This window comes from Pezoporus flaviventris, unplaced genomic scaffold (genome assembly GCF_033815535.1).
Source record: "Pezoporus flaviventris isolate CSIRO_AGI_PZ_B2104156 unplaced genomic scaffold, CSIRO_AGI_Pfla_v1 ptg000009l, whole genome shotgun sequence".
Classification (NCBI taxonomy): domain Eukaryota; kingdom Metazoa; phylum Chordata; class Aves; order Psittaciformes; family Psittacidae; genus Pezoporus; species Pezoporus flaviventris.
In genome coordinates, this window is record NW_026892557.1 from 2,171,805 (window position 1) to 2,198,469 (window position 26,665).

The window sequence follows — 26,665 nt, forward strand, 5'->3', positions numbered from 1 at the left end:
TTGCGCCGGGGGGGGGGGGGGAGGGAGGAGGGAGGAGGCCCCGCCCCCTCCGTATTGGGATTTTCCACGAGGCGAACGGCGGAACCGAGCGGGCCGCCGCGGCACGTAGCGCACGCACCCGAGCCCGCCTCTGGCGCGAGGAGGAGGTAGCCAATAGAAGAGCGGAGAGAGGCCGGGCTGGCCAATGGAAGAGCGGCGAGGGGCTGAGCCGACCAATGGAGGGCTGGAGGAGGGGCGGGAGATGTGCGCGGGGTGGGTATAGCCTGACGTCCGCGCAGCCGCTCGGTCCCAGTGTGAGGTGAGGCGCGGAGCGGTCGGTGCTGCTGTAGTGGGGCTGCTGGGCCGAAGGTGAGTGGTGCCGGCCGGGGCAGGGCCTTGCGGCCTCGTGGCTGTGTGGGCCTCAGCGGCCCGGTCCTTCCGCAGTTAACCGCGGGGTCCTGGGCGGCCGCAGTTGCCCCTCGTCGGGCTCCGGAGCCGCTACCGCCGCATTGAGATGGGTCCGCGCGGGCTCTGCCTGTGAACCCGGCCGGGCCTGGGCGGTCTGTGAGGGAGCGCGGGCCGCTGCGTGTACTTCCAGCAACACGGCACTGCAGCCGCATCGCGTGGGGGAGGCCTAACCCCGCCTAAGTCCTGTCAGCGTGGGCGGAGGGGTTAAAACCTTCTCGGGTATATGGTGGGTCAGAGCTTCTCAAAAGCAGTGTTTAACTCTCATCTCTTAATCATTAACAGTTGCTTTCGGATTGTGTGTCGTGATTTGGACTTTCCCCTCTTTAGTTGCAGTGGATGTCCTTCAGCTTCACATCTCAAATATTTTAACGTTTGATGTCAGCACTCAGATGGATTCTCTATCCCTGGAAGTGTTCCAAGCAGGTTGGATGGGGTTTGAAGCCATCTGGTGTAGTGGAGAGGTGTCCCTGCCCGTGGTAGAGTGGGTGGAACTGGATGATGTTTGAAAGGTCCCTTCAAGCCCAAAGCATTCTGTGAAATCTGTGTACCTTAGGCCTCCCAATGGCTTTGATTAAGTGCCCTTTGATTAAGGGCAGCAGTTATGGAGAGTAGCACATGGCCACTTAGTGTGCATCTCTGGATATTACAGTGTGGAAAAAAAACTCTTCACTGATTTGCCTCGTGTGCGGCTACTGGCAAGGCTCTTGGGTCTCTCTCTGGGTCCGTTACATGCCTGCTGAGTCACAGGGCAGGGCTGTGACTTTCTCAGTCTGCCAGGAAGTAGTGGAGTTTGTCATCCAAACCCACAGACTGAGGCAGTGCAGGTTCAGGCCTCCATCTTCTTAAATAACGAAGTAGTTCAACGTGTCTGTGCCTTACTCCCTGCCAGGCATTACTTAAAATACACTGCATCATGTTGCAGATCATGGAGATGAATTAATACCATGTGGAATGAAAAGGAGTAGGGTTGGAAGGTGGCCTGGTTGGTCCATGCTGTCCAAGTACTTTTAAGTTGGAGTAGTCTGCATTTTTATTAGAATACTGTATTCCCTGTAGAGAACACAGTTTCAGACACAGAGTCAGTGGTCATATCACAGAATCATTAGGGTTGGAAGGGGCCTCTGGAGAGTCATCTGTTCCACCCCCCTTTCTAGTATTTGGACTTCTTTTAATAGTGAGGCTTCTACTCAGAACTGACAGTGGTCTGTAGCTGGGCCTTGAAGTAGGTAATAGTGTGTGCTCCTGTGGAGGCCAAGAAAGCTAGTATGTGTGCGTGGTTCCTCCATGAAGGGAGACACTGACCTTGCCAGCAGATTACAGTGCAAAACAAGGTTTAAGGCAATGTGTACATTAAATATCGCTCTGGTATTTGCATGTTTGGCTAGCTCCATCACTGAGTACAAAGGTCTGGAGTGCTACTGATGAGCTTTCTTGTGTTTTGTTAGCATTTCTACAGCTAGACCTGTGCTAACCCTTACTTTCTAGATTTGACTGAATTGATTGAGGCAGAATGTGTAACATTCGGCTTCTGATGAGCTAAACAGCATCAGGTTTTTACCCAGGAATAGCTCGGGGGAATGCTGTTTCTTGAACATGTGAGGGGGTTGGGAAGATGAGCCAAAGGAAGGGGGGGGGGAAGGTGTGAAGAATTTCTGAAACACTGCAGTGCTGTGAAATGCCTCCCCCTAAGGAAAAGGGAGGGACTGCTGGAGAGGTCACTTGTCAAGGGTGCTTGAGTAATGTCGGACCTGGCAGACTTACCAGTGGAAGCTCTTACAGGGTGTATTCCTCAAGTGCCACCTTTGTGAAGGTCAGTAGACAGTTCTTGAATTGCTTACTTACTGTGAGCTAGCTGGCTGTTCAAAGAATCAGACATCTATTGTTTTGTTGCAAAGCCATAGTTCTGAAAATGAAAGTAAGGCATAGCAAATGCCAGCCTAATCGGCTCCAAAACCCCTTTTCAGATAAATGGGGATTCTTCCTATTAGCCACTGCTCAGCGCATGTGCAGAGAGATAAGTGTTAGCATGGACGGGACTGATAACTGGAGAGTTGCAGGGATTTATTTCTAGCTTGGTATTTACTGATCCAAGTTTCATAGTGGCAGCATGAAGGCAAGCTTGAACGAAGTTGTGTTGCTGCTTGCATTAGTCATATCGTCTGTCAATGTGTGGGCTTTGCTGTGGAGCAGGCAGCAAGTCTCTCAAAATCTGTCTTATATGACATGCTGCTTAGAGTCAAGACAACTGGAAAGGGCACTTTAAAGCCACGGTGACAAACCAAATGGTGACCCATGTTTTTAACATGGGGTGTGGGTTTTCCAGTGGAGGAAGGGTAAGTGTATGAAGGTAACCCCCACACAGACACACTCAGTACAAGCAGCACTGTTTCCAAGGTCCGGTTTTTTTAACTTTGCTCTAACTGCAGAGGGATTCATGACCATTTCTGTAAACAGGGTTACCACCCACGGTGGCTTGCCAAAGAGCCAGCTTCCAGATAGTTCTGCTTCTGAGTCTGAGCTTTCTTTTCTGCAGATGAACTGGGTTTGGTGCCAGTCGGTAGCTTGCAGGCGTGCGTATGACTTGGTTTTTAAAATGTAGCTGGGCTTACATAAGGAGTTCCTTATTGCCTTTTTTCTTTAAGGAAAAGTGTATAGATATGAGAAGGGGGTGAGAAAGTATTCAAAGGAAGAAAAATCACAACAGAGGAAGAGCTATTCCTGTAAATACCCCAGATAAGGTATAACTATTAATGCAAGTTCTTAATTAGAGCACTGGCTGGCTGTTTCTATTTTGGGATAGGTTACATTTGGCTCTGAACAGCTGCTGTGCATACTAAGCACTGTTGCACTTTAGCCTTTTATCAAAAAGAAGTCTATCAGGTAGCAGAGATTTCCTGTACTGGGATTGCTTGGCTGCTCTTAGATGGTAAGGTGACATTCCTTTAGGTATCTCTGGAAACAAGGCTTCTGGTTTTGGACTGTTCTTCCCACCTACGTTAAAATTTCTGCCTTCTCAAGAAATGACTCAACTCTTGCCAAGTATTATAGGTTTTCCCAGTTGAAGTAGTGTAAAAGGATGTTTTTGAACTGGTCTCATGACTGCAGGTGTTAATACAGGGTATAAATGATGTTAAGCAAATGCTAGCAGCAGCCTTTGCTGCATGCTGAGGGCAGTGCAAGGCTTGAGGTCTCTTTTGGGTGGGTGGGTGGGGGTTCTGTGTTGCTGGCACCCTTTGGCTGTATGGGAGAGGGACCAGGCAGCAGGTCTTGTGATGGAGTGCTGGGTGGTACTGGCTGTACCTGTGGTGGTTCAAGCTGCCAGAGGCCACACAGAACCAGCCTCCCAGGAGCACCAGCAGCCAGGGTGTGGAAGCAGGGAGTGCAGTCTGTTGGGAGCAACATCAGCAGGTTCCATGGCAGTTCTGGTGGGAAGGGTGTGTTAGTGATTTGGCTGCTGCGTGCTCTGCTCAGGCTTAGGCTGCAACCTGTTGCCTCAAGTCAGCTGGTGGCTGTGCCAGCCTCCCCAGAAACTTGAGGTCTGCAGGGAATTTGAAGATAACATCTTTCAAAAGAATTACCATTTTATTAGTGGGTTATTTTTAAGAACTATATGGAGATAGTTGCCTGCTGAAAGAACATGGTGTCTACCCACTGCAACTGCAAGGCTGTGGCTGAAACCCAAACAGAAGCCATACAGCTTACCTGTGATGATGTCTCCATCCAAACAGTGCTCCCAGGAACTGGAGTTGGTGGTATCTGGATTTAGTTTGGATATAAGGAAGAAATTTTTTTTATGATAAGGGTGATGAGATACTTCAAGAGGTTTGCCCAAAGAAGTGGTGAATACCCCATCATTGGAAGTGTTGTCAGGTTGGACGGTACTTTGAGCATCTTGATCAAGTGAAAGATGTTCAACCCCCCTGTGGCAGGGTGATTGAACTAGATGATCTTTGAAGGTTCCTTCCCACCCAAACTATCAGTAATAAATGCTGAACTCTTCTTTTCAGGTGTTAAAGATGTCCGTTCTCAAGATCCATGCCCGTGAAATCTTAGACTCCCGTGGGAATCCCACTGTTGAGGTAGACCTCTTTACCAAGAAAGGTGAGTCATTGCAGATGTTTGTTTCTTCTGTTTATCTGGCAGAACTGAAGAGGCAGTTAAAAGCATTACAAGCTGTCCTGTTAAAGCAGTGAAATTGTGCTTGCTTTTTCTTCCATATGTATAACTTGTTGCTGAGCTTGCAATGGAACTTGCAGGAAAAACCTGGACCTCGCTCTACTGGCATGAATTTGCTGAGCTCCAGATACTGGCCTGGACAACAGTGTTGCTTACTGTGCCACTTCTTACAGTGCAAGTGTTAATCCAAAACTGCCTGTCTCCCCTTGTCCTGAGCAAAAACTGGGATAGAGCTTGCAAACTTGGAGTTAAACGGCCTTTGTGTCTGTAAGCAGCTGCTAATGGCCTGGTCTTAGTTTTCAATGCTCCCTAAACTCTGACTGCACTTGAAATTTAATTCTTGATTTGTCTAGCAGTCACTTTGTGTACTGAAACACTCTTCTGCTGCAGAATTGAATCTTGGGTAATGGTTTCTTCTCTGTGTGAGTGCTCAGGCATGACTAAACATCTTGTCTAATTGGGTTTTCACATCTAACATCTTGTATTTTTAATTATTGCAGGACTTTCCCTTAGTTTGCTAGTTGTGCATCCCACATCCGATAGGATCTGACAAAGGCATTGTGCAAACACATACCAGTGTGGTTTGGTGGAATGAGCAAACACAATAGCTGTAATACATGAACTAAATAGCTGATCTTTCTGCCTCAAAAGATTAATGCAGTCATTTAATGAGATTGACCCTAGTAAGCTCTTTGCTGTAGTGGGATAAGGGAGAGACTAGAGGCTGAAGCTGGCATCTTGAACCACAGGCAGAACAGACTCCAGTGAACTGATGTGCTCAAAGTTCAGCATCCTTGGCTGGAGGGATTGCGGTCTGGGTGGCTGTACTGTTGTTGGAAGAGCTCAGAGGTCATATTAACAATATAGGCCTCATAATTGTCTCTTTTATGCTGTATCTTAGAAGAATTCAAGAGCTTGCCTGCCAGACTGAGCTCAAAGGAGGATTCAGTAATAAAACCATGGTTTTGGAAGGGAAATAGGTGACTTTCTGAACTTACACACTTGAAATGCACATTGGAGAATGAGTCAACTTGCTGTTGATCAGTGAGGGAGACACTGTTGAATTGGTGGTGCTATAGAGAACCACAGAGTTCTCAGGATGGATATTAAGTGAGCAGAGATGACCTCCCCCATCTCCAACGGTGGCAGTGTGTGGTAGGTTGGGATGGTGCTAGGGTGGAGAATATTTTGTGGGTTTGAACATGCTAAGACAGTTCTTTTCCCTGTTGGAAACAGGTATGTTCAGAGCTGCTGTTCCCAGTGGTGCCTCAACTGGAATCTATGAAGCTCTGGAGCTTCGTGACAATGACAAGACACGCTACCTAGGAAAAGGTAAACCTGAGTTTTGGTACCCAGCTTGGCCTGTTACAATGGTTGTGTTACTGCATGTGTTTATGCCAGATTGGAGCAGCGGTCACATGGGCTCCCTCGCTGCTGTCCATATTCTGTACAAGGCATGGCAATTAAGCAAAAGCTATGGAGATTTAACAGTAAGATGCTCACAGTGAATACCACATGTAGGCTGTGTGGCTGGGGCCTGGGTAAAGCACAGGCTTCTGGGTTTCCCAGGGTACCATGTAGAGAGTGATGTACTCCAGCATGTATAATGATGGAGATAAGTGTACTTCTGCAGGTGGGTACATGGAGCTCAGGCATGCCAGCTAGGTGATAGTGTTTCTATTATGGTATGCCCAAATGGACTTTGTTATGCCACTTCTGTTGCCCTGCCTGTTGGAGCATGTCAGAGTATAGTGTTAGTAGTGTGTTGTAAGAGCATCTGAACGAACTGCTCCGAAAGGCTTGGTGATGCTGCAGCTAGTCACAAGAATTCTTCACGGACCAAATTTTCAAAGAACTCTTAAATGTATCTGTTCTGGCACCACAGTCTCCTTAGAAGCAGGTTAAATCCTGAACCTGAGGCTTATGCCAACTGCCGACCACAGCTAATGTGCAGCTTCACACTGATCATCGTGGAAGATACTATTGTTTCAGATTGCACAATAGCTAAAGCCACCTTATCTTTTTATCTGTTATTACAGCTAGCCAGGATACTCAAGTTTGTGTTAGTGGCATATTATTTTAGTTGTCTAGGGACTTGCTGTATGTCTTGAAGGGAAACTAAGCACAGCAGTCACCTGACTGGCTTGGGAACAAGTATGGGGAAAAAAGAATACATACATAAAATATGGCATTACCTAAAAAACATCCTAATAGTAATTCTTACGATTATTCTGAGAGCTTAGACAGTCAGGACTCCTTTTTAGCTTGCTGCTGTAAAAGCATTGGTGATACCTTCTAAGTATATAGATTAACTCTTAGCTGGGAAAGAGGTTCAGTTGTCTTCAAACTTTTCTGCCAGTCAGGTGAAGGGAAGCTGCAATGTTTTGTGCCCATTCAGAAAGGCTGGTTAGAGTAGGTAACTACTGAATCAGACTTGGAGAGTGTTGTCTGAGAAGATTCAGATTTGTTATTACTTGAACACAGAATAAACTCCTAGATGACTGAATATCCCAAAGAGCCGAAGAGCTTATGCTGTTTACCTCAGGCACTTTTCTTTGAGAAGAGTAAATGCATACTTACCTCAGTGCGTTAAATGTGTGGGCACTTAGACCTGTTAAATCTGATCCTACAGACAGTTCTTGATGGCACTTAACTAGACAGCAGCTTGAGCTTCCACAGCAGGCTATCACAGCTGGAAGCTTTTGTCAGCTGGGGAATAACATGAGTTACAAAAAAAGAAAATCACCAAATGAGATGAGTTGCAGATAGCTGGTAGGGCTTTTGTAACAGAAATATCCAGCCTTAGACCACTTAAAAGGCAGTTAATGTGGTTCAGGGTGCACTTAATGAGCATTCACAGGTTCTGAAGCTGAGGTCTTTAGGGGTCTTCAAACAGTGTCCAGGGATGCTAGTACTTCTTAGGCTGATATTGGTAGCTGGCTAATGATGGCCTCTGCTTATGGGAAAGAAGCAAGTTCATGCTGGAACTGCTGGTTTGCACAATGGTGGGTCCACATGATTAAAAGGATGGTGCTGTGTTCATGCTTTATTCTCTGCCTGAAGCTAGGGCACATGATTTTTATGCCTCCATACAGGTACAGTAACAGTGTCCTTCAGCATCATATCGAGTGTAAAATGTGCTAAGCTGATGCTTTAGCAGTGTTATAGAATAGCAGATAGTGAAATGCCTGAGCTGCTGCATGCTTAAGTTCTGAAGAAAATTTTTTTCTTTCCCCTTACTCATCCATTCCACGCATGGATAGGAGCAGCCTGTCCTAAAACCTTTTCAAATGCTGTTATTTAGCCACTTGAGGTTTGAGTCTGCAATAGAATGGAAACCTGGGTGGAAAGACCAAATGCAGCCTCGCTGACTGATGCACAGGTTCCTCTACCGTTTGAATCCTCTTGTTTCTAGTCTGCTGTTCAATATCAGACACTTGATGACTTAAAGGTCTGTTACCTATTCGTGTCCTTTTCTTTCTTCCATGACTGCCTTTGTTCTTGGCTGTGGATCTTCATCTCTTCCTTTATTGTCTTTGTCCATTTTGCTTCTGTCAGGTGTATCCAGAGCTGTTAAATATGTTAACGAGTTCCTGGGGATAGCATTATGTACACAGGTAATGGATGTGCTCTCAGTGCAACCTTGTCACTTGGATGAATTTCTCCAGGGCATGGTCTTGCAAACTAACTTTGCAGCAGGCATTCCTAGGTGATGCTTACTTCATGCAACTTCTGATTCAATCAAGATGACCTCTGGAAGTGTTCACATTTGGCTGTAAGCTGAGGTTGGATTGGGGTTTGAAGAGCATGAGATGATCTCCTTGATGTTTTTTGTAACCGAGATCCCTTACTAATGCCTACATAACCAGTGTGGTTGACCAGTGTCCCAATTTGCTTGTTCCTTACAGGTGTCTCAAAAGCTGTTGAGCACGTCAATAAAACAATTGCACCTGCACTGGTTAGCAAGGTAGGAGCAATGTGTTGTCTGCTAACATCTGCTAATGCCAGTTCAGTGTGTCCTAACTGATGGGTTGTCTCTTGAGACAGTTGCAGGAGCTGCATTGCTTGTGGGGGGTGTTAGCTGTGTATTGGAACGCATGTGAACAAAGTGACCTTTTGGCAGCAGTTGCTTTACTTGATGACTGCATATCTAACAATGAGAACAGTCTCTAGCAGCCTAGTGTTGTAGTGTGCAGAAATACTCGAGCATCTGTGAACTTTACTGGTGTGCAGTTAAGATACTTTATGCTTAAAAGGATGGCTGAATGATGGGAAGGGACTGAGTTTTATCCAAGCTGGCTAATGTGGAAGGGAATTTGAGGGGATCTTAGTAAAGCCTGCTTGAGTGACATTGCTGTGCACTTCATGGGCACCGAGCCCTAACTAGAAAAGGGGGTGCAAAACTAAGTGGTAATGCATGAAGTGATTGTATGTTCTTAGTGAGACCTCCAAACATTAAGTAGTAAGCTACAAATAGGTGTATGTTTTGAGCAAGCTGATCATTTTTGAGCTTGCGTGAAAGGGGCAGGAGGCATAAACTGGAGCTTTCTCCTATCCTGTGCCAGGCAGATAGCAGTGTAACTGTCAGGAAGTCAAAGGGACATGATAGCCTTATAGCTCTGAATGTGGAGAACAACACAAGTTTCTTGTGTGTCAGCCTTAGTCCGCTGGAAGTGACCAGAAGATGCTGCTGTTTAATGATGAAAATTAGTCTTTTCAGCTGTTGGTAGTTGCCCTTAAGCAAGTTTTGGTGCCTGCCAGGGAAATAAAAAAGCGGTGGGTAGGTGAGAGTTTGTGGAGCTATGTTTGCTGTCAAGCAGTGCTTTGTTTGCTTTTCTCTGCAGAATGTCAATGTTGTGGAGCAAGAAAAGATTGACAAACTGATGCTGGAAATGGATGGATCAGAGAACAAATGTAAGTGGGCTTTGTGCTGCAGTGAGGTGTGAACAAATAAGACTGATACATAGATTTCTGGCTTGTCAGAAACAATTGGTACAGCATGTGCTGTGCACTTGCATAACCAGGACTGTGGTGCTGGTATTTCTGAGTCTCTTTATGAAGACAGTGTTTTCGTAAACAATTTTTTCCTGTTTCAGCCAAATTTGGTGCCAATGCCATCTTGGGTGTATCTCTGGCTGTATGCAAAGCTGGTGCTGCTGAGAAGGGTGTCCCCTTGTACCGTCACATTGCTGACCTGGCTGGAAATGCAGAAGTCATTCTTCCAGTTCCTGTAAGTCTCTTGCTAGGGCTCCCTAGAGGCTTGACCTGAGCAAGTGCTGCGTGGCGTCTTGGATCAGGTTCTCTAGAGAATGAAGAGTCTTAAATGCTGCTACCAATTTACCCTGAAACATTCTAACTTGCCTTTTCTTTTTGGTTACTCCAAGGCTTTCAATGTGATCAATGGTGGCTCCCATGCTGGTAACAAGCTGGCTATGCAGGAGTTCATGATCCTCCCTGTGGGTGCTGACACTTTCAAGGAGGCAATGCGCATTGGTGCAGAGGTCTATCACAACCTGAAGAATGTAATCAAGGAGAAGTATGGCAAGGATGCAACCAATGTTGGTGATGAGGGTGGTTTTGCCCCCAACATCCTGGAAAATAAAGAAGGTAAGAATGAGCTAAGTGTGGAAGTAGGTGTAACTGATAGCCAGAGAATGAGGACCATACCTACCCACTGTGAATGGAGAGCAGGATCAGTAGGTTGTAGGACTTACTGCTGTCAACTTGTTTTGTTTTGCACTGGTGTGATCCAGTGTAGTACCACAAAGCTATTCCCTTGGACTTCCGTTAATGTAGCTTGATGGGATGGCTTTGACTTGAATGTCTCGTTACTGTTTCATTTCTATAGCAGCTTAAGGGAATCTTGCCTCTTTCCAGTTGAAAAATGGTTTGGGAATATCTGATGCATTGCCGACTTCTCAGAAGGCAGTGTTTGTTTAGTGGAGTTTTTTCCTCCTAACAAAGGAGGAAAACAGTTTGAACTATGCCTGGTAACACGTGGGAGTGTATGAAGACTTGCCTGGGAAGCAGAGGCCTTTGCTGCTTCCACAGCCAAACAGTTCTGTTCAGAAACCTGTGGGGGTAGGGAGGCAGTTTGTCTTGTGGAAAGGGAGATACCTGTTCCTGCAAAAAACTGTACCAGAAGAGCTGATTTTCTGCCTCTTGCAGAAATGGAGCTGCTAATAAGCCAGTAGAATACTAGAACTCTGTTATGTTAAAGCTGCTAGTTGTATTATTGTTGAATGTAGCCTCTGAGCTGCACTGCCTTTTCTAACGTGGCAGATAGTGAGCCAGTACTAGAAATCAAGGCATTTCTGAATCCCAGTCACATGCAGCTCTTGCTAGGTCTGTACCCTGGCAGACATCAATGAAGATGACCTTGAAATGGCCATTACACTCCAAAGAAATTGTGTTGCTGACAACAGCTGCTTTTGCAGTTTGTACATTAACGTCTTGTTAAAAAAACGCCCCACAACACAGGAAAATCAAGCACGCTTGATCTGAGCTTTCTATTATAAATAGCCTGTCTGATCCTGATCCAGCTGCTTGGCTTAGAGTCAGGGGTGATTGGGAGAGTCTTACTTGTGACCAGGCTGAATTTCCTTGATTGGACTCTGCCAAACAGGGTAGTGTAGTGGGTTGTATCCAGAGAACCTCTTGTACATATAGTTGTGCAAGTGAATCACATACAGAGGTGAAGAGAGGGCACCCTGTGTGGAGGCAGGCTATGTATCCCAGTGTCAGACAGGGCTTGAATGCTTAACACTTTTATGGTCCACACCTGATCTGAAGCTAAAAGGTAATAAAGTGCAATCACTTCTTACTACCCACATGCACAAAGCTTGGAACACGTAGTGTCATCTAGTATTAAGCTTTCTGGGCTGAAATGTAGTCCTGCCTGAAGAGATTCTGAATCCTGTAATGGTCTCTCAAGGGTATTACGAGCTAAAACCAGTATTAAAGTAATACCTTGTTCCAGTCAGTTCAGAAGTGGGAGGTTTTTAAGAGCCTTTTCTGTGTGGTCTTTGGGCTGTCTGTATGGGTAATGGCTGTTCTTTGCCAAGTGGAAGTACATTTGCTGATCAGTGAGTAGCTTTTGAGGCAGGATGCTTAGGGGGGAGCTCAAACTTCTTGTTGTGTTTCAGCTCTGGAGTTGCTGAAGACTGCTATTGGTAAGGCTGGCTACACTGATAAGGTTGTCATTGGCATGGATGTGGCTGCTTCAGAGTTCTACCGCGATGGAAAGTATGACCTGGACTTCAAATCCCCTGATGACCCCAGCAGATACATTTCTCCCGACCAGCTGGCTGACCTGTACAAGGGCTTTGTCAAGAACTACCCTGGTGAGTTGTTTGTCAATAAGAAGCATGGAAGTAGTGGCAAACAGGGATTGATTGCTAAAGGTAAGAGTTAGGATGCAGCCTCTCTTGTAAGAGGGTTCAAGAGCAGAATGTTTTAGGGGTCTGAGGACTAATCATTGAGGAGGGTAGTACTTGGCTGCAGCACTCTGGAAGCACTGCTTTCAGACAAGACCTTTTAGGGGAGTATTGTATTAAAGCTCCTTGTATGTCTTTACAGTGGTGTCCATTGAAGACCCATTTGACCAGGATGACTGGGGAGCCTGGAAAAAATTCACTGGCAGTGTTGGCATCCAGGTGGTTGGTGATGATCTGACAGTGACCAATCCAAAGCGTATTGCCAAGGCTGTGGATGAGAAAGCCTGCAACTGCCTCCTCCTTAAGGTCAACCAGATCGGCTCCGTGACAGAGTCGCTGCAAGCGTAAGCTCACCCATCTTTGCCATGCCAGGGAGGAGGGTTGTCTAACTGAGAGATGAACATCTAGCCCAGATCTAGTAGGCTAGAAATGTGCTGAGTGGGCACCTGTAAAGGGAGAACAGTTACTAAGTATTAGAAAATACTGGCAAGTAAACTTGTACCTTCACAGTTCTGAACTCATATAGGCACATAAAAAACTTTACTGGGTCTAAGCATGTGTAAATTCAGGTCTTTGTCACTGTGTTGTCGCATGATCCTAACCCTGACACGTATCAAAGGGCAGTTCTATCACGGCCAAGCAGGGAGTGCAGCTACCACAGAGGCTGCAAGCAAACGGGCATGGTATGAGGCTTTGTGTCTTATCTCTTCTAGCTGTAAGCTTGCTCAGACCAACGGCTGGGGTGTGATGGTGAGTCACCGTTCTGGAGAAACAGAAGATACCTTCATTGCTGACCTGGTAGTTGGTCTCTGCACTGGTCAGGTTGGTATCTGTACCTGTGTGTTTTGCCTTTCTGCTTGATAAGATAATATGGTGATGGAGCCATGCTCTCAGAGTATGCTTCCATTCAAAGCTGAAAATGGAAGTGGGGAGAAATCAAAGGCAGGCAAAATTTAAGAATAAAAAGTGGATGTGTTCTAGAAAGCAAAGAACCTTATGCTAATGCTCTGCTAACATGCAGAGAACTGAGGATGGTTTAGTAAAGCAAGAAAAGCAGAATGCCTTCATGATGGCTTCCCTGCTGCAAATGGAGCAGGGCACTGAGTCTGTCAATAAACTGAGAATACAAAGCAAAGCAACTCCCGAAGTCTGTATTCTGTAGACTTGTAGCTCTGGCCTGCTTTCCTCCCCCAGTACTTGAGGGCTCTTTGAGGTCTGTGCTTGCTCGTGTTGTAGATTTGCTGTTCCTGTATGGTGGGAGTGTGACAAGGGAATGTGTTATCTTGTATAAACTCACCTTTAACCACCCATCTGAAAAATCTTAGTCAACTCCAGTGGATGTACTGGGATTTCCTGAAACAAGCTGTTAGCAAATGAACAATCTTTATTGCTCCCAAGCCCTATCCTGTTTAAGTATACAGATACTTAACGCTTGATGCTTGAAATAAAGCCTATGGTTATGCTCTCTAAACAGTAGTTGTGGCCTAATTCTAACTTCCTGATTTCCCTTTCAGATCAAAACTGGTGCCCCTTGCCGATCTGAGCGTCTAGCCAAGTACAACCAGCTGCTGAGGTGAGATGTGGGGAGGGGGGAAAGGGTAGGGGGTGAAGCCTGATGGAATTAATGTTCCACTAATGCATTCAGGGCACAGCTTAGTCGTCTGCATCTTGGAAACACTGCAGCTTAAGGACATAAGCTGGTGGAGGTGCTTTTTTGGGGCACATGCTGTGCTTGCAGAACTGAGTGTAGGCTATATTATGTTGGGTAGGTAATGTCCGTAACGGACACGCTACGGAGATCATCATACAAAGCATCCTGTGATAATAGGTAGATGTCCTTTCTGCATGATGCAGATCCCTTGAGTGAGCATGTAAAACGTTTGGGTGAAGCCATGTAAGCTGGGTGATCCTGAGCAGTGCAATTAAATGTTTGTGTAGCTTAAGTGGCTTAGTGGGAGCTGGCTTGTGGCTCTGGGAATATCTCCTGTGTTAGGCAGTCCAGGTGATTTGGTGTGAGGCCAGCAGCTGTGCTAGTGTGGGAGTTCTGCACTGCTTGCTGACACCCAGCACTCTCTTCCCTTTCCATCAGAATTGAAGAGGAGCTTGGCAGCAAGGCCCGCTTTGCTGGAAGGAACTTCAGGAACCCTCGTGTCAACTAAGTGTGGATCAGTGGACCCCCGTTCTGGTTTAGAGCACTAGTTATGTACTTAGATCACAATTACCTGTGCTAGAGAAAGATAAGGGCAGCTGGAAGGAAAAAGACCAGTTTGCAGGTCCTCTTACCCATAGACATTTCCTTCACCTAGTGTTTCCACCAACTCTGATCTGTTACTTGTAAGGCTCTACTGCTTTTGTAGAACAGTCCCTGGGGGTTCTGTGTATCAAATACCTGCTGGGATCATGACCCTGTGACTGGGCATGAACACTTGAATTCCTTTCTCTGCCTGTCTGATCTTCAGTGTTTGGAGCTGTGTGACTTGCAGTGCAGCAAGAGGTACCTGCAAACACAAACAGTAGTGTTTTTACATGTGATAAATAAAAGCATCAAACAACCCAACAAAGTGTGGCTTTGAGTTACTTTGGAGGAGGCTGATGTACAGGGGTACCTGTCTCTGTGTGGTTGTATCCTGGTCTGAAGCTTGTTCTGCAGGGAACAGGAATTCTGTGGCTGTGGGGTGGACTTGAGTTGCTTTGTGACAAATAGGGAATTAGCCAAATCTATGTCCCTGCTCTCAGGAGGGGACCCTCAGGGGTATGTTTAGCCCTTTGGAAGAGAGGCTAAGAATAGGTTTCTTATAAGAGTTCAATTGTGATCCTGCAGGGGAAGGGAAGAAGCTCAGTGGTCTGCCTTCATTTATCAAAGATGGGGGGGTACCCTTGTGATTAACCTTTATCATGGCCTGCTGCAGAGATGTGCTTGTCAGTCTTGTCACAGCATAGCTGAAAAATGCAGTGATGGCCCTGACTTTTATTGGCTCAGTGTAAGCTGTGGGGAAAGCAGTTCTGCAACCTCCCATCTTATCTCCTGCTGTGAGAAGATGCAGCCCACCAGGCTGTGAGCTGTGGCACAGTGCTGCTCCTGAGCCCTCCTGCTTTGTTTACTGCACTCTTTAATAGAAGGTGTAATTGGAAGTTGATCTGATGGCTGCACTTTAATTCCTACCCGTTTAGTGTGTAGGTACCATATTTCACATGGGGGAAGAAAAGACTTGAGGGGATTCCCAGCTGTGTGAGAGCAGATGGCCATCAACACAAGGCTTGGGAGCAAATACTTGGGTTTCCCAAACCCTTTGTGTTGCTCAGTTGGAGCTGTGCTGGCTCAGCTAGGCAGGGGCAGGACAGTGGTGGGAGAGACGGCAAAGCACATGTTTGCTCTTTGAGATGAGGAGGAAGAATTCCTTCTCCTGGGGCTTGGCAAAACTGTTTGGTGATGCTGGCACTGTTGTGGCTCTGTTGCTCTGTGTAGTTGCTGTTAGAGCGGAGTTGTAGTGTTGGTCCCTTACCAAGCAGGAAAAAGCCAATCCTTGCATCCTTGAGGGAGGGGTTGTTTAAGCCTGTTTCTGTTGTTTATAGGGTTTGGTTTGTGGGTGTGTGCTTCATAAGGGCAGGTTGGCAAGGAAAAGATCAATTTCTGATGCGCTTCAATAACTATTCTACCAGTCTCAATTCCAGGAAAAGGGATTACCTGTGTCTGGAGATGACTGATCAGTGAGGAGCACAACAGTGCCTCGCTGTGGGCCTTGTGTGTGCTGCAGCGTGCCGCTGGAAGTCGGTTTTGTCTCTCGGTTTTAAATCACCAAGATGGAAACAGCGCGTTTAAAGCTACTGATGCTGCGCCGTGTGTGTTATCATTTACCTCAAGACCTGGATCTTGATGAATATCTTCAGTTCGAGGTTGGGGATAAAACCCCCATAGATTTGATTTCAAAAGCTGCTGTTAGGAAGTAGAGAGCTGTAAAATGCCAAGGTCTGAGGATGGTGTGTTACAACCAACTGGTGCAACAGTGCTGTGCCACTGAAAGACAAGGCTGTGAGACTGCTGTGTGAGGAGTGAAGATGCTTGTGAACTGCGGGGTGATGTTATCACTGCCTTGCACTAGCATAAGTAATAGCTGTGAAAGGGTTTAGTACAGAGGACTGCTGATGGGGAAAACCTGGCTTCTGTAGTGTGTGTATCGATCAATATTCTCCAACTAGAAAGACTCATCTGTAATCTGTGTTTCAAAGTACCTCACTGGAGAAGCTGCAGCACTGAGAATGCTAAACAACAGGGGAGAGAAGGAGTTGTGACTGTAACTGAAGCCCTGGACTGCCCTGTTTTCTGATGCAAGTGGCCCCTAGCAAAAAGCTGTGGCTTGTCGCTTGAGGTAGCATGGCCTGCAGTCCTGTTGACCTGCTCACACTGAAGGTAGGAAGAGCACTGCTCTCCTGTCACAGCAGCCATGGGTGTTTGGATCCAGGTCTGTTTCGCAGTGTCAAAATGAGCAGGGACTGACCCAGTGGGAGCACAGGGATCAGACCCTGGCTGTAGCGTGTCCCACTCAGCAGATGGAGCCTGAAAGCAAATGCAGGCACAGCTGGGGATGGAGCAAACCTCCCTGTGGGGACAATACGCACTGCAATGAAAACATCCCTTTGTGGGCAGTTGGCAACTGCTTCTCCTCAGGAGATTTATCTCCTCTGTCAAGCTCCTCAGAAGAGCTTTGCTATAAATACTGAGTTTTCCAGCCCAAGCTCGGCACGGTAAATGCTTCCTCTTACACATACCAGTCCTTTCCTAAGGCATCAATCTAGGCTGCTTGCACTCCGTGCAGGTTTGAAACCTGGTGCACTTTTCACACATAGCTGATCTCTGAATGAGATCTGTTAAATGAGTTAACTGGCTAATTACACAGAAATCCCATCAAGGCATCTTTTCTGTCAAAGAGGTAAGCATGTACCACATACAGAATGGTTTAGAAGGTTGTTTTCAGAACTGTGTTAAGAAGCAATAACATTTTCTCACCTGGTACTCCAGAAAGCAGAGTACAAATTCACAACCCACCTCACCTGTATTTTCACCTGGTGATTTTCCTTTCATGAGCGTCAGAAAGGAAAAAGAGCTGGGACCTCAGATTGGTGGCTGCCATCAACTGACAAGACCCTGAATGGTGGTACAGCTGTGATGAAATGACTGATAAGAGTTGTGGCTGTGCAGCTCCATAAACCCAGGGGAGAAGTAAGGCAGTGCACTGAGCTGGGATCCTCTGCTCTGATGGATGGCTTAGTCTCAGCTCTGGCAAAAGAGCCTTCTGCTGCTTAACGCCACTGCAAATGAAGCCCAGCTATTAATTCATTCTCATTCAAACCTCGTTGTCAGCGCAGGGTGAAGAAGTGACACAGGTACAATTACCACATGTGGTGTGTCTTGAAATAATTAGGATGCAAAATGGCAGGGTTAGAAGAATGATGCTTGGGCTGTAAAGTCAAAAGCTAAAGCCAAACGCTGTTGAACTGTATGCTCCTTCCTACACCGTCAATCAATCCCACAATGTCAGATGCTGTGCTCACCTGTCCCATCAAACCAGGGCTATAGAAAGCTTTCAAGTTAAATCTTAGAGAATATTTGGGCCAGATCAGCAAGGTGCTTCCAGCTGAAGAGAATTCAGGCTCTATCTAATGAGGCGAAAGCATTGAAAGGAGTTACTTGCAAAGGAAGAAAAAAGACCAGACCAGGTGAGTACTGAAACATGGGACTGTGGTCTGTAGATAAGAATTTGAAGTGTGCTAGAGAAAAGTGAATGATTGGTAATTCTGTGTGTTTGGAGTGGGGGGAATGAGTGAATAGGAACAAGATTTGATTGTTGGAAATCCAGACCTAAACCTGCAGTGCTGGAGAGGGGGAGACATGTCTGCTCCTTAATCAGGGCTTGAATCCTGCTCTATAGTTCCTCACTTTCCTGTACTGTCCCTGTGGAGCTCCTACTCAAAAGGCTGTGCTTTATAACAGTGCAAATGTAGCACACCCAGAGCCTTTATGACTGTAATAATTTGCAGGGATGGCACTCTTTGGAGCAGAAGGAGGCACCAGCTTAGCAAACACTGGCTGGGAGGCTATTCTGAGCAGAGCAGGCAGCCTTGAAAGTGGATCTGAGGCACGAAGCAGGCAGAAGAGGTGACTGATGAGCAGAGAGAAGAGGCAGGTGGCACTTTCGGGAGCTATTCAGGTAACAGGATATATAATGGAGTGATACAAAGGGCTGAGTGGGAAAGATCTCCCACTCCCCACTGGCTCTGTCTCGAAGTCTGCAGAGGCAGCTTTTCTGCTTTGTAGCTCGGCCTGCTCTTTACATTAATTTCCTGGTATCTTGGCTTCTATGTCTAGCACAGGCCCTGCCTCAAAGAGTTTGCTCTGGACAGAAAGGAATGTTGGCATTCCTCTGTAACCAGCGAGAAACCAAATGATTCAACATTTGTTTGTCTCACCAGATGTTAGCCCCTGGTAAGGAGTAAGCACGTCACTCATAACCTTCACTCAGTAACTGGAGCTGGCAGCATAAGGTGGGTTTTCCAGTCCTTTGGTTATTTTCAACCAGACATAGAGTCTCATCATTCATTTTTCCAGCATCAAAACTGGACCCTATCTCCCAGCATCAGTGTCCAGCACAGCAGTACTGCAACCTGAGTGCTGTCAGATCGCCCACTGATGAGGACAGCTTTGTCCCTTTAGAGAGACCTGACACTCCATGTGTCCATAACACAGTGCTGGCTGGGATGATGATCTGGAGCGCTCAGTGTTCCTGTTTGATCCTGTTCACTTCTCTTCCCTGATTTTTGTGCCGTTCAGCAATGTTAGAAATGGTGGTTTTTCTTAGATCATTGATCTTAAAAAGAAACAGAATTTCAATTGAACATCAGATCAGCTCTCCTCCTTGCTGGAACTGCTCAGCTCAGTGAAATCGCAGGTAGGAGATTTTACTGCCTCTGGCATGGGTAAGAGCAATCTGAATACCCAGTGGGGTGGTTTTGCCTCCTGCATGAAATCCTGGGCACAAAGAAGCCACAGTCTCATTGCGTGCAGCCAGTGGGATCACCGTGGGGGAGCCCGTTGCATGCACCCTGTGCTCTGCACACTGTGCCGTGTTGCCCTGTCTCTGGAGAGGCAGAAGCTGTGGGAGTGAGCCATCCTTTGAAGGAATTCATTGACTGCAGAGCTCCATTAACACCCACTTGCTCATTCACAGCCGTGAAGACTCATGTAAACAGCCTCACACAATGCTGGGGGCTTGTCTTGCTGCAGCTGAAGGGAAAAGCCTCACAACAGCTCATGGGACCAGCAAGAGCAGATGAAGGGAATGCAGCTGCTGTGCTTTCCCCTCTGGAAGGAGGATATTTGGCTTTGCTGCTGTGTAGACTGCAAGGAGACATGAGGGTGGATGGTGGATGCAGGGAGAGAGGATCTCTGCTGGGCTGCCAGCCAGCCCTGCCTGCCCTGCAGCAGCATGGCAGGCTGTGGCCTCATGCTCCCTGTCACAGCAGGATTCAAACAACTGTGCCAGGCACCAGCTCGGTCCCACCACTCCCTTGGAGAGCTTTTATTACTGCTCTCTTTGTATTGCTGGTGAAGTTATTTCCTTGTAGACGGGAGCTGTGGGTGGGTGTGAGAACAACATGCAAGAGCCCTGCTCCTCTCTGAGCGCATGGGAGTGAGCTTAGCCTCTCCCTGCCTCCGGCTGCTCGGTCACCATGATGGGGCTCAAGCTGTCCTATACCAGGGAGTCCAGGCTCAGTCACATCTACAGTAAGAGACCTATTTATTTGGGTCCCCTCTTTTGCTCCCTAAGAAGGACTGCAGTGCTACCAGCTCTGACACACTTTACATGTGCTTTGTGCTCCATGGATAGATACAGACACGGGAAGTGCAGGGTGTGGAGCATGGCAAGAAAGAGAAATGAAGCCAAAGCAGCTGCAGCACTCAACTGTGCTAAGAAAAGCTGAAGGGGAAAAACACCCAAAGCGAAACAAGGAAGAGAACTGAGCAGGGAGGAAGCAAAAAGGTTGAGTGAAGAATTCAGGTGATAAAAACGAGATGCAAGATAAACCATAAGGAAGAAAACAGTCACGAGGTCCAGATCACCCCCTTGTGCCACACTTGAAGTGTGAGTGTGGGTGAGATCTCCTGTCTATAATACAATGAGCAGGCTCAGCTCTGCCTAGAAGCCCATAAGTTGAACCATCCTGGGTGGCAGTCACAGGTTTAAATTACAGGAGAGAGAAGAAATACAGGCAAGTTCTGTAGAATAAAAGCCTTGGACAAAGCCCAGGTACAATGACACCTTGCTGACAAGGGAGGCTGCAGCAGAGGCTCGGAGCAGCCCCAAGCCATCACCTCCTGCATGTAACAGGGCTGAGCCCCTTCTCCTTGGCTGTGCTTATGGTTCAGCGTCTGCCCTTGCTGATGCTGCCTGTCAGCAATCAGCAATTCTCCTGTTGAACAAGGTGTATGAGGTGAACCCAGTCATCCAAAGTAACGTGAGAAAGAGGGAGCTCAGTGATGGGCAGGGGTGTAGTGTTCCCCTGGAAAATGAGCTGGGAAAGCACCTGGCTCGGTGCATTCCGAAAGCTGAACATGAAGTGTTCCTTGGTTCCTTTTCAAGGACCAAGCTGGCCCAAGCAAGCATCATCCTGTGCTGTCCAAAAAAGGGCTTTTGTACAGAAGCAGGGAAACAGAAGCTGATTTTTGTGTGCATTTAACTTACAGCACAGGAGTTGCCCGGCCTCCCTGCTGACAAACCCCCCTTTCAATGTTGATCTCTGTTTAATAACAAGCACTTTATGATGTGTTTTAATCCCAGAAGCCATCCAATGCCACCAGCTGACTCTTGCTCATGAAATGCTGGCAAACAGTGTCAGTCACGAAGGCATCAGTGTCCTATGGCAGCTGCAGCAGTCAAAGCAAAAGGCACAGATAGAACTTTGTACATCAAGATGCCAGCACGCCTCGGCTGGTTGCTGTGGGTTTTATCCATCTCTCTTTGTAAGTGCTTGTTCTCACTCCCTGAAATCTGCAGAAGGGACTTCAATAATATGCATTGTATTAAACAGGCACCCAGGGCTGAAAAATAAGGGCTGATTCTGTTAATCCAACATGCAGATGTTAAGACTAAAACCAGGTTAAAAAGCTTTTCAGTCTAAATTCCTGCATCCAAAAGATGCTGACAAAAGCAGTGTTTGCTAAAGCTCCTGAGCCACTGCTTTGGAGGGTAGCAGACAAATCCCTGCTTGCTAACCAGAGAGGAGCTGCAGGGCTTTTGTGACAGCAGGTTCCAGGATGTGCTTCTACCTCCACACTATTATTTTTGTCTCCTCATTGAAGCAGGTCTGCAAACAAAAGCTGAGGGAAAGCTCATGGGCTGCTGCTCTGCTGTTCCATCGCAAAGCAACTGATCCATTTAACTACACTGCTTTAGGTAAGTCCTGACCTGTGGGGTTTATGCTCTGTAGTATTCGGATTCTTCTCCCATCTCCTGCAATAAACAGTGATTTAAAGACATATATTGTGGCTTTTATGTAGGCTGTCAAGTCACTGACAGCGGGAATAGCTGGATTGAGTCTAAAAGTCCAGTGTCCTGCAAAATCCAAGGAGCAGATGTTTCTAGGTATGAGCAGCCTAAACCCGGCTTTCCAAACAGGAAAGGTGTGTGTCTTCAGGAAGGCAGATGGGTTTCTCTGTTGCTGATACTAAAATCCTCCTGCCCAGCTGTTAGGGATGAAGAGCATTAAGAACAGTGCAGAGAGTCCCCAGGCAGGAGGCCAAGAGCTCTCCTCAGCCCCAGATCTGTTCTGAGACCTCGGATGTGTTGTTCCATTTCTCTATTGCTCGCTTGTCTCACCCGTCCCATGGGATGGATGACACTTTGCAAGCAAGGTGGGGGGAATTCATCAGTCGATTTTGTTCGGGGCTTTGAAGATAACAAGTGCTGAGGGGAAAAAAGAGACAGTGCTTGAAATGGAAATTTCCACGCTCCTGCCACTGTATTTTCTCTCCCTTTAAAAAAATACATTCAAATGTACCATCAAAGGTGGTGGTGTCGCAACACCAGGGAAAGAGCAGCTACAATGGAGAGGTGGGAGCCAGAAACCTCCTCCTGGAGGAGCAGATTTGCAGTGGGAAGGACACAAATGCAAATGTGAAATCAATCCCATCTCCCTTGAACGCTCTGGCCGTTTGTATCAGCTTAAAGTGGAGTCAGTCACTTAGGACACGAAGGGAAGCTTGTAAATCCATTTACTACTTTCTGCACTAAAGGGGAAGCAGTGGATTTATAGCACAGATGCAGTAAGTGAACAGATGAGGTGTTTTGTGTTAGAGGTAGAGGATAGCTCAACCTTTGAGTGAACAGAAAGCATTCAGGCCTTGGGACCCAGACGTATCAAACTGCTTTTTAGACTGATCTTCCCTCAGCCCTGACTCTGAGCTTTCATCAAAGGCACAGAGGTGTCTGTGACACACATCCTTCCGATTCCCATTTTGTCTGCGGTCACATGTGCTGGCAGCACAAGCCTTCTTGTGGCTTCCCTGCCATTGTGGCCATGGACTGCTGCGTCCCAAAAATGGGAATCCCTCCCAGGATGGTGAATTTGGCCTCCGCAGGCAAACCTGAATGTGGCTCATTGTAAAGATCTGAACTGCCCCCCAGCACCCCTTGTCTTGATTGCAGAAGGAAACCACTTTCTGCCTGGTTTAGCAAGACCCTGTGCCTTCTTGAACCAATCCAGTCATTCAGGAGCCCCCTTTCCTGCCAGGCCAGAGAGCCTGTACCAGAACCATCCTGATTTGGGTGTACTGGAGGCAGACAGCTTCCCAGCCTGTCATTCCAGATTCAACTGGCTTTTGCATATGCCTCTATTATGTGCAATCAGTTGCTGTTCACCGTAAGAAACATAGAAATGAGCCAACTCCATGCATGGAACAAGCTTGTCGCTGACAGTGAAGTGTCTTTAGATAAGACCAAGAGTTTAGATGCAACTGGAAATACACCCACTGTGGCTTTCACAAGGCGCCCTGTCCATGCGTGTGCAGCTGCAGGATACAACCCTGTACAGAACTGTGCTTTCCTACTGGGAAGAAGAGGATCACTATGTGTCTGGCTTTTCCATGCGTGGCTACAAAAGCTCTAACCATGCCCATGCGTTTGTGCGTGCAGATGTGCATATACTCAGTTACAACCTGATGTCCAGTGGCTGCTGCTTCTCAGACATAAGGCTCTGATACGTCGAAGTGAAGAGGAACCAAAACACACAACAGAGACACCCACAAACCTCTGATGCTTAGGATCCTTTTTACAGTATTCTACTTAAAAGGACTAGGGTCACTTTGTGATGTTATAATGTCAAAGCTGGTTGGGGTTGACAGTAGATTTGTTGTATTTTCCTTACCAGATTTTATCTGCTACGTAAATCACGGAATTAATCTCCTTGCAACTACCCTTAGGTATTATCAGGATACAGAAGTAAGCATCAAGGGTTGATGCAATTAATCCCACTCATGAGGAAAGCCTCATTAGTCATTTGCAGCTTCAGCACTGGTGACTTTCAAGGTGTACAGATCTCTCGTTAGATACATCTCATGTTCTGCAGATGGCCACTTTGTCTTCTTGCTGCATGCCCTGGAACACGCCCAAGTATACAAGAATGAGAGGAATGAGTGTTAGGGCTAAAATCTTTGTGTTCTTTTTCAATGGGGTTTCTTTTTTCCCCTTGCACGGTGCACATCCTAGCCTTTGATAAATGACTCTCGCTAGACGCTGTGGTAAGCCAACCTCTGCTAATATTCATTATGCAGAACCCACCAGGAAACGCTCTGAGTCAGGGAAATGGAAAACCTTTACAAGAGAAAAAGGAGTTTTTCTTGGTTTAATTCTTTGTTTTTAATGAGGTGTCGTGGTTTAACCCCAGCTGGCAGCTACGAACCACAGAGTCACTCACTGCCCCTGCTCCCGGGGCATGGGAGGAGGATCAGAATGTGGGAAAACCCCTGGGTTGGGATAAGAACAGTTTAATTATTGATGTATAATAATAATAATAATAATTGTAATGAAAATAGGGATGACAAAGAGGAATAAAACTCAATCAAGCAAAGCAAGTGATGCCCGATACAACAGCTCACCACCTGCTGACTGGTACCCAGCCCATCCTAAGCAGTGATCAGTCCCTTCTAGGCAGCTCTACGTCCCAAGCATGATGTGCTACAGTATGGCATATCCCTTTGGCTAGTTCGGGTCACTTGTCCTGGCTCTGCTCCATCCCAGCTTCTTGTGCCCCTCCTCACTGGCACAGCACGGAAAACTGAGAATTCCATCATTTAGGGGAAGCCCTACTGACCACCAACTAACATATAGTGTGTTATCAACATTATTCTCAGACTAAAGCCAAAACACAGCACTGCACCAGCTATTGGGAGGAAAATGAACCTATCCCAGGCAAAGCCAGGACATGGGGAAACTAATCCATAACACTTCACATTTCTGGGATGTTTTAGAATATTAAACCCAGAAATTTCAGGGTTGAAAGTGCCTGGAAATAGTCACATAGGAATTAGGGCTTTTCCCTGCAAAAAGGTGGGACCAATCCCCAACTGAAGTGCATCACAGCACAGGCAACAAACAGGAGGAGCTGGAAGCCACTGCACCAGGAAACTATGGCACAGCTGCCATCATGGAGACATAGTGGGATGATTGGTGCAGCTGGAGTGCTGCAATGGATGGCAAGAAGCTCTTTGCAAGGAAGGCAAGAGGAGGTTGAGTGCCATCTATGTGGCCCATAAAGGACAATCAGGCAATCAGATCCAGTCAGCACGGGCTTATGAAAGGCAGGTCCTGCTTGACTAACCTGCTCTTCTGCTATGACAAGGCGACCCACTTAGTGGCTGCTGGCTATGTGGGCTTTAGTAAAGCCTTTGACACTGTTTCCTACAGCACTGTCCTGGAGAAACTGGCTGCTCATGGCAGGGATGGATGCACTGTTAGCCACCTGTGCCAGTGCCCACCATCCTCATAGTGAAGGATTTCTTCCTAATGTCTGATCTCAATCTACCCTCTTTCAGCTCAAAGCCATCACCCCTTATCCTATCCCTACCCGCCCTTGTCAAAAGTCTTTCAGATAAACAAATAACATGAATTTTTATCAGATTCTGTTGAGCCGCCGTAATTCTGTGAGCGCTTGAACGTGTGAATGTGCTCAAACTGATTTAAATCTTATTTACATTAATTTTGCTCTCATTGCCGCCCATACAGCCAGTTTTAAACAGAGCGAACTATGTCCAGGAGGAGTTTACAACCATCCGATGCCCTTCAAGTGGCATGAGACGTCTAACAAGCTCCCTAGTAATGTGTGTGAAGATGGAATTTGAAATTCCTGAGATTCCTACAGCAAACAAACCAGGAAAAACCCCAAAGCAAAGAGTTTGCATCGGAAGGGCTGGGATCCAGGCACTGCAAAGGGAAAGACAGAATCTATTCCTTCTCTGTGAGTGGAGTTAGGTCATCTGTAAAAGCCTCTCAGAATATTATCTTCTGAGCTAATCGCTGTATTGACATTTGCCTGTTTCATTAGAGCCGAGTTTTTACTGCATTGCTGAGGTTAGAACCTGACTCATCTGTCATGGTCAAGGGCTGGTTTGGAATTTCATGACTGCAGAATAAGATCTCTCCCCCTTATTTGAAGCAGTTGGGTTGAAACGGTGGCCACACAATTCCCAGTATCGGCGGGGTTTGACTTCCTGCTTCCCAGTTCTTGTTTTTCTCCTGCATTTTTGTTTCACCCACTTGGCAAAGTGACAGTTATTAAAAAAAGAGCCATGTTCAAGCATATTTGTGAAGAGATAATTTACATAAGTTAAATATGCCGCATACACTGAGATATAGATGTCAGCTAGAACAGATGCAAGGGCTGACAAAGGGAGAAAAGAAGAAACGCTATCTAAAACTACAAGTTAAAACCAATTTAGGCCAGAACTGAGCCACCTGTCCATGTAACAAACCTCCGTGGCACTGAACAGGTAAAGTCCTGGTCTCTATAACACGCCGACAGCCACTTTGCACAGGAGGGAACTGTCAGGGAAGGTTTATGCACGTGCATCGTGCATCTGAAAGGAGCCAGAAGTTGTCTGCAGAATCCTCCCGTACCCAGGGTGAGAATCCTTGCATCACACTCATAAATCCAGAAATGCTTCATGTCATTATTATACAAATGCATTTATCCCCTTCGAGAGTGTTTCTAGGGTTTGCTGGAACCGCTGCAGATGCTTTTCCCTACACCTGAATGCTATTTGGATTTGGCAGCCAAATTGTCATGAAACATGTTAACTCTTCACTCACTGATGATGTTTTGTCTGAAAGAGATTCTCCTTCTCTACCAGTGCCTGATTTCTGCCCATTCACTGAGTTTGGGTTTTTTTCCCCTGTAATGAAGAAGATGGAACTGTAACAGACAGCACAATATGACTTTGCCATAACATAAGAATAATACATCTATACACTTGCAGTTTCTGAGTTCTTTTGCTTCAGTGGATGTGGATGCATGAGCAGCAGAACAGAACTCTGGAGCTGAAAGGCCCAAAAGGGACT

The 26,665-nt window shown here is 46.6% G+C and overlaps 1 protein-coding gene across 1 annotated transcript; it reads left to right on the top strand.

Annotated features, from left to right (window-relative positions):
• Positions 1-220: 220 nt before the first annotated feature.
• ENO1 (enolase 1) lies at positions 221-14,620 on the top strand. The gene is made up of 12 exons (XM_061450165.1): positions 221-348; positions 4,455-4,548; positions 5,860-5,955; positions 8,532-8,590; positions 9,468-9,537; positions 9,720-9,853; positions 10,008-10,230; positions 11,769-11,966; positions 12,202-12,403; positions 12,773-12,881; positions 13,574-13,632; positions 14,149-14,620. Exons 2-12 carry the CDS (start codon positions 4,464-4,466, stop codon positions 14,216-14,218), a joined length of 1,305 nt encoding a protein of 434 aa, XP_061306149.1. The 5' UTR covers positions 221-348; positions 4,455-4,463; the 3' UTR covers positions 14,219-14,620.
• The last annotated feature ends 12,045 nt before the right edge of the window (positions 14,621-26,665 follow it).

What these genes read in the sequence shown, in the direction of transcription:
- ENO1 (XM_061450165.1), top strand. Translation starts at nt 4,464, where the DNA reads ATGTCCGTTCTCAAGATCCATGCCCGTGAAATCTTAGACTCCCGTGGG. An exon ending in GACACGCTACCTAGGAAAAG is followed by an intron (nt 5,956 to 8,531) that starts GTAAACCTGAGT and finishes TGTTCCTTACAG; the next exon opens with GTGTCTCAAAAGCTGTTGAG. An exon ending in AAGTCATTCTTCCAGTTCCT is followed by an intron (nt 9,854 to 10,007) that starts GTAAGTCTCTTG and finishes GGTTACTCCAAG; the next exon opens with GCTTTCAATGTGATCAATGG.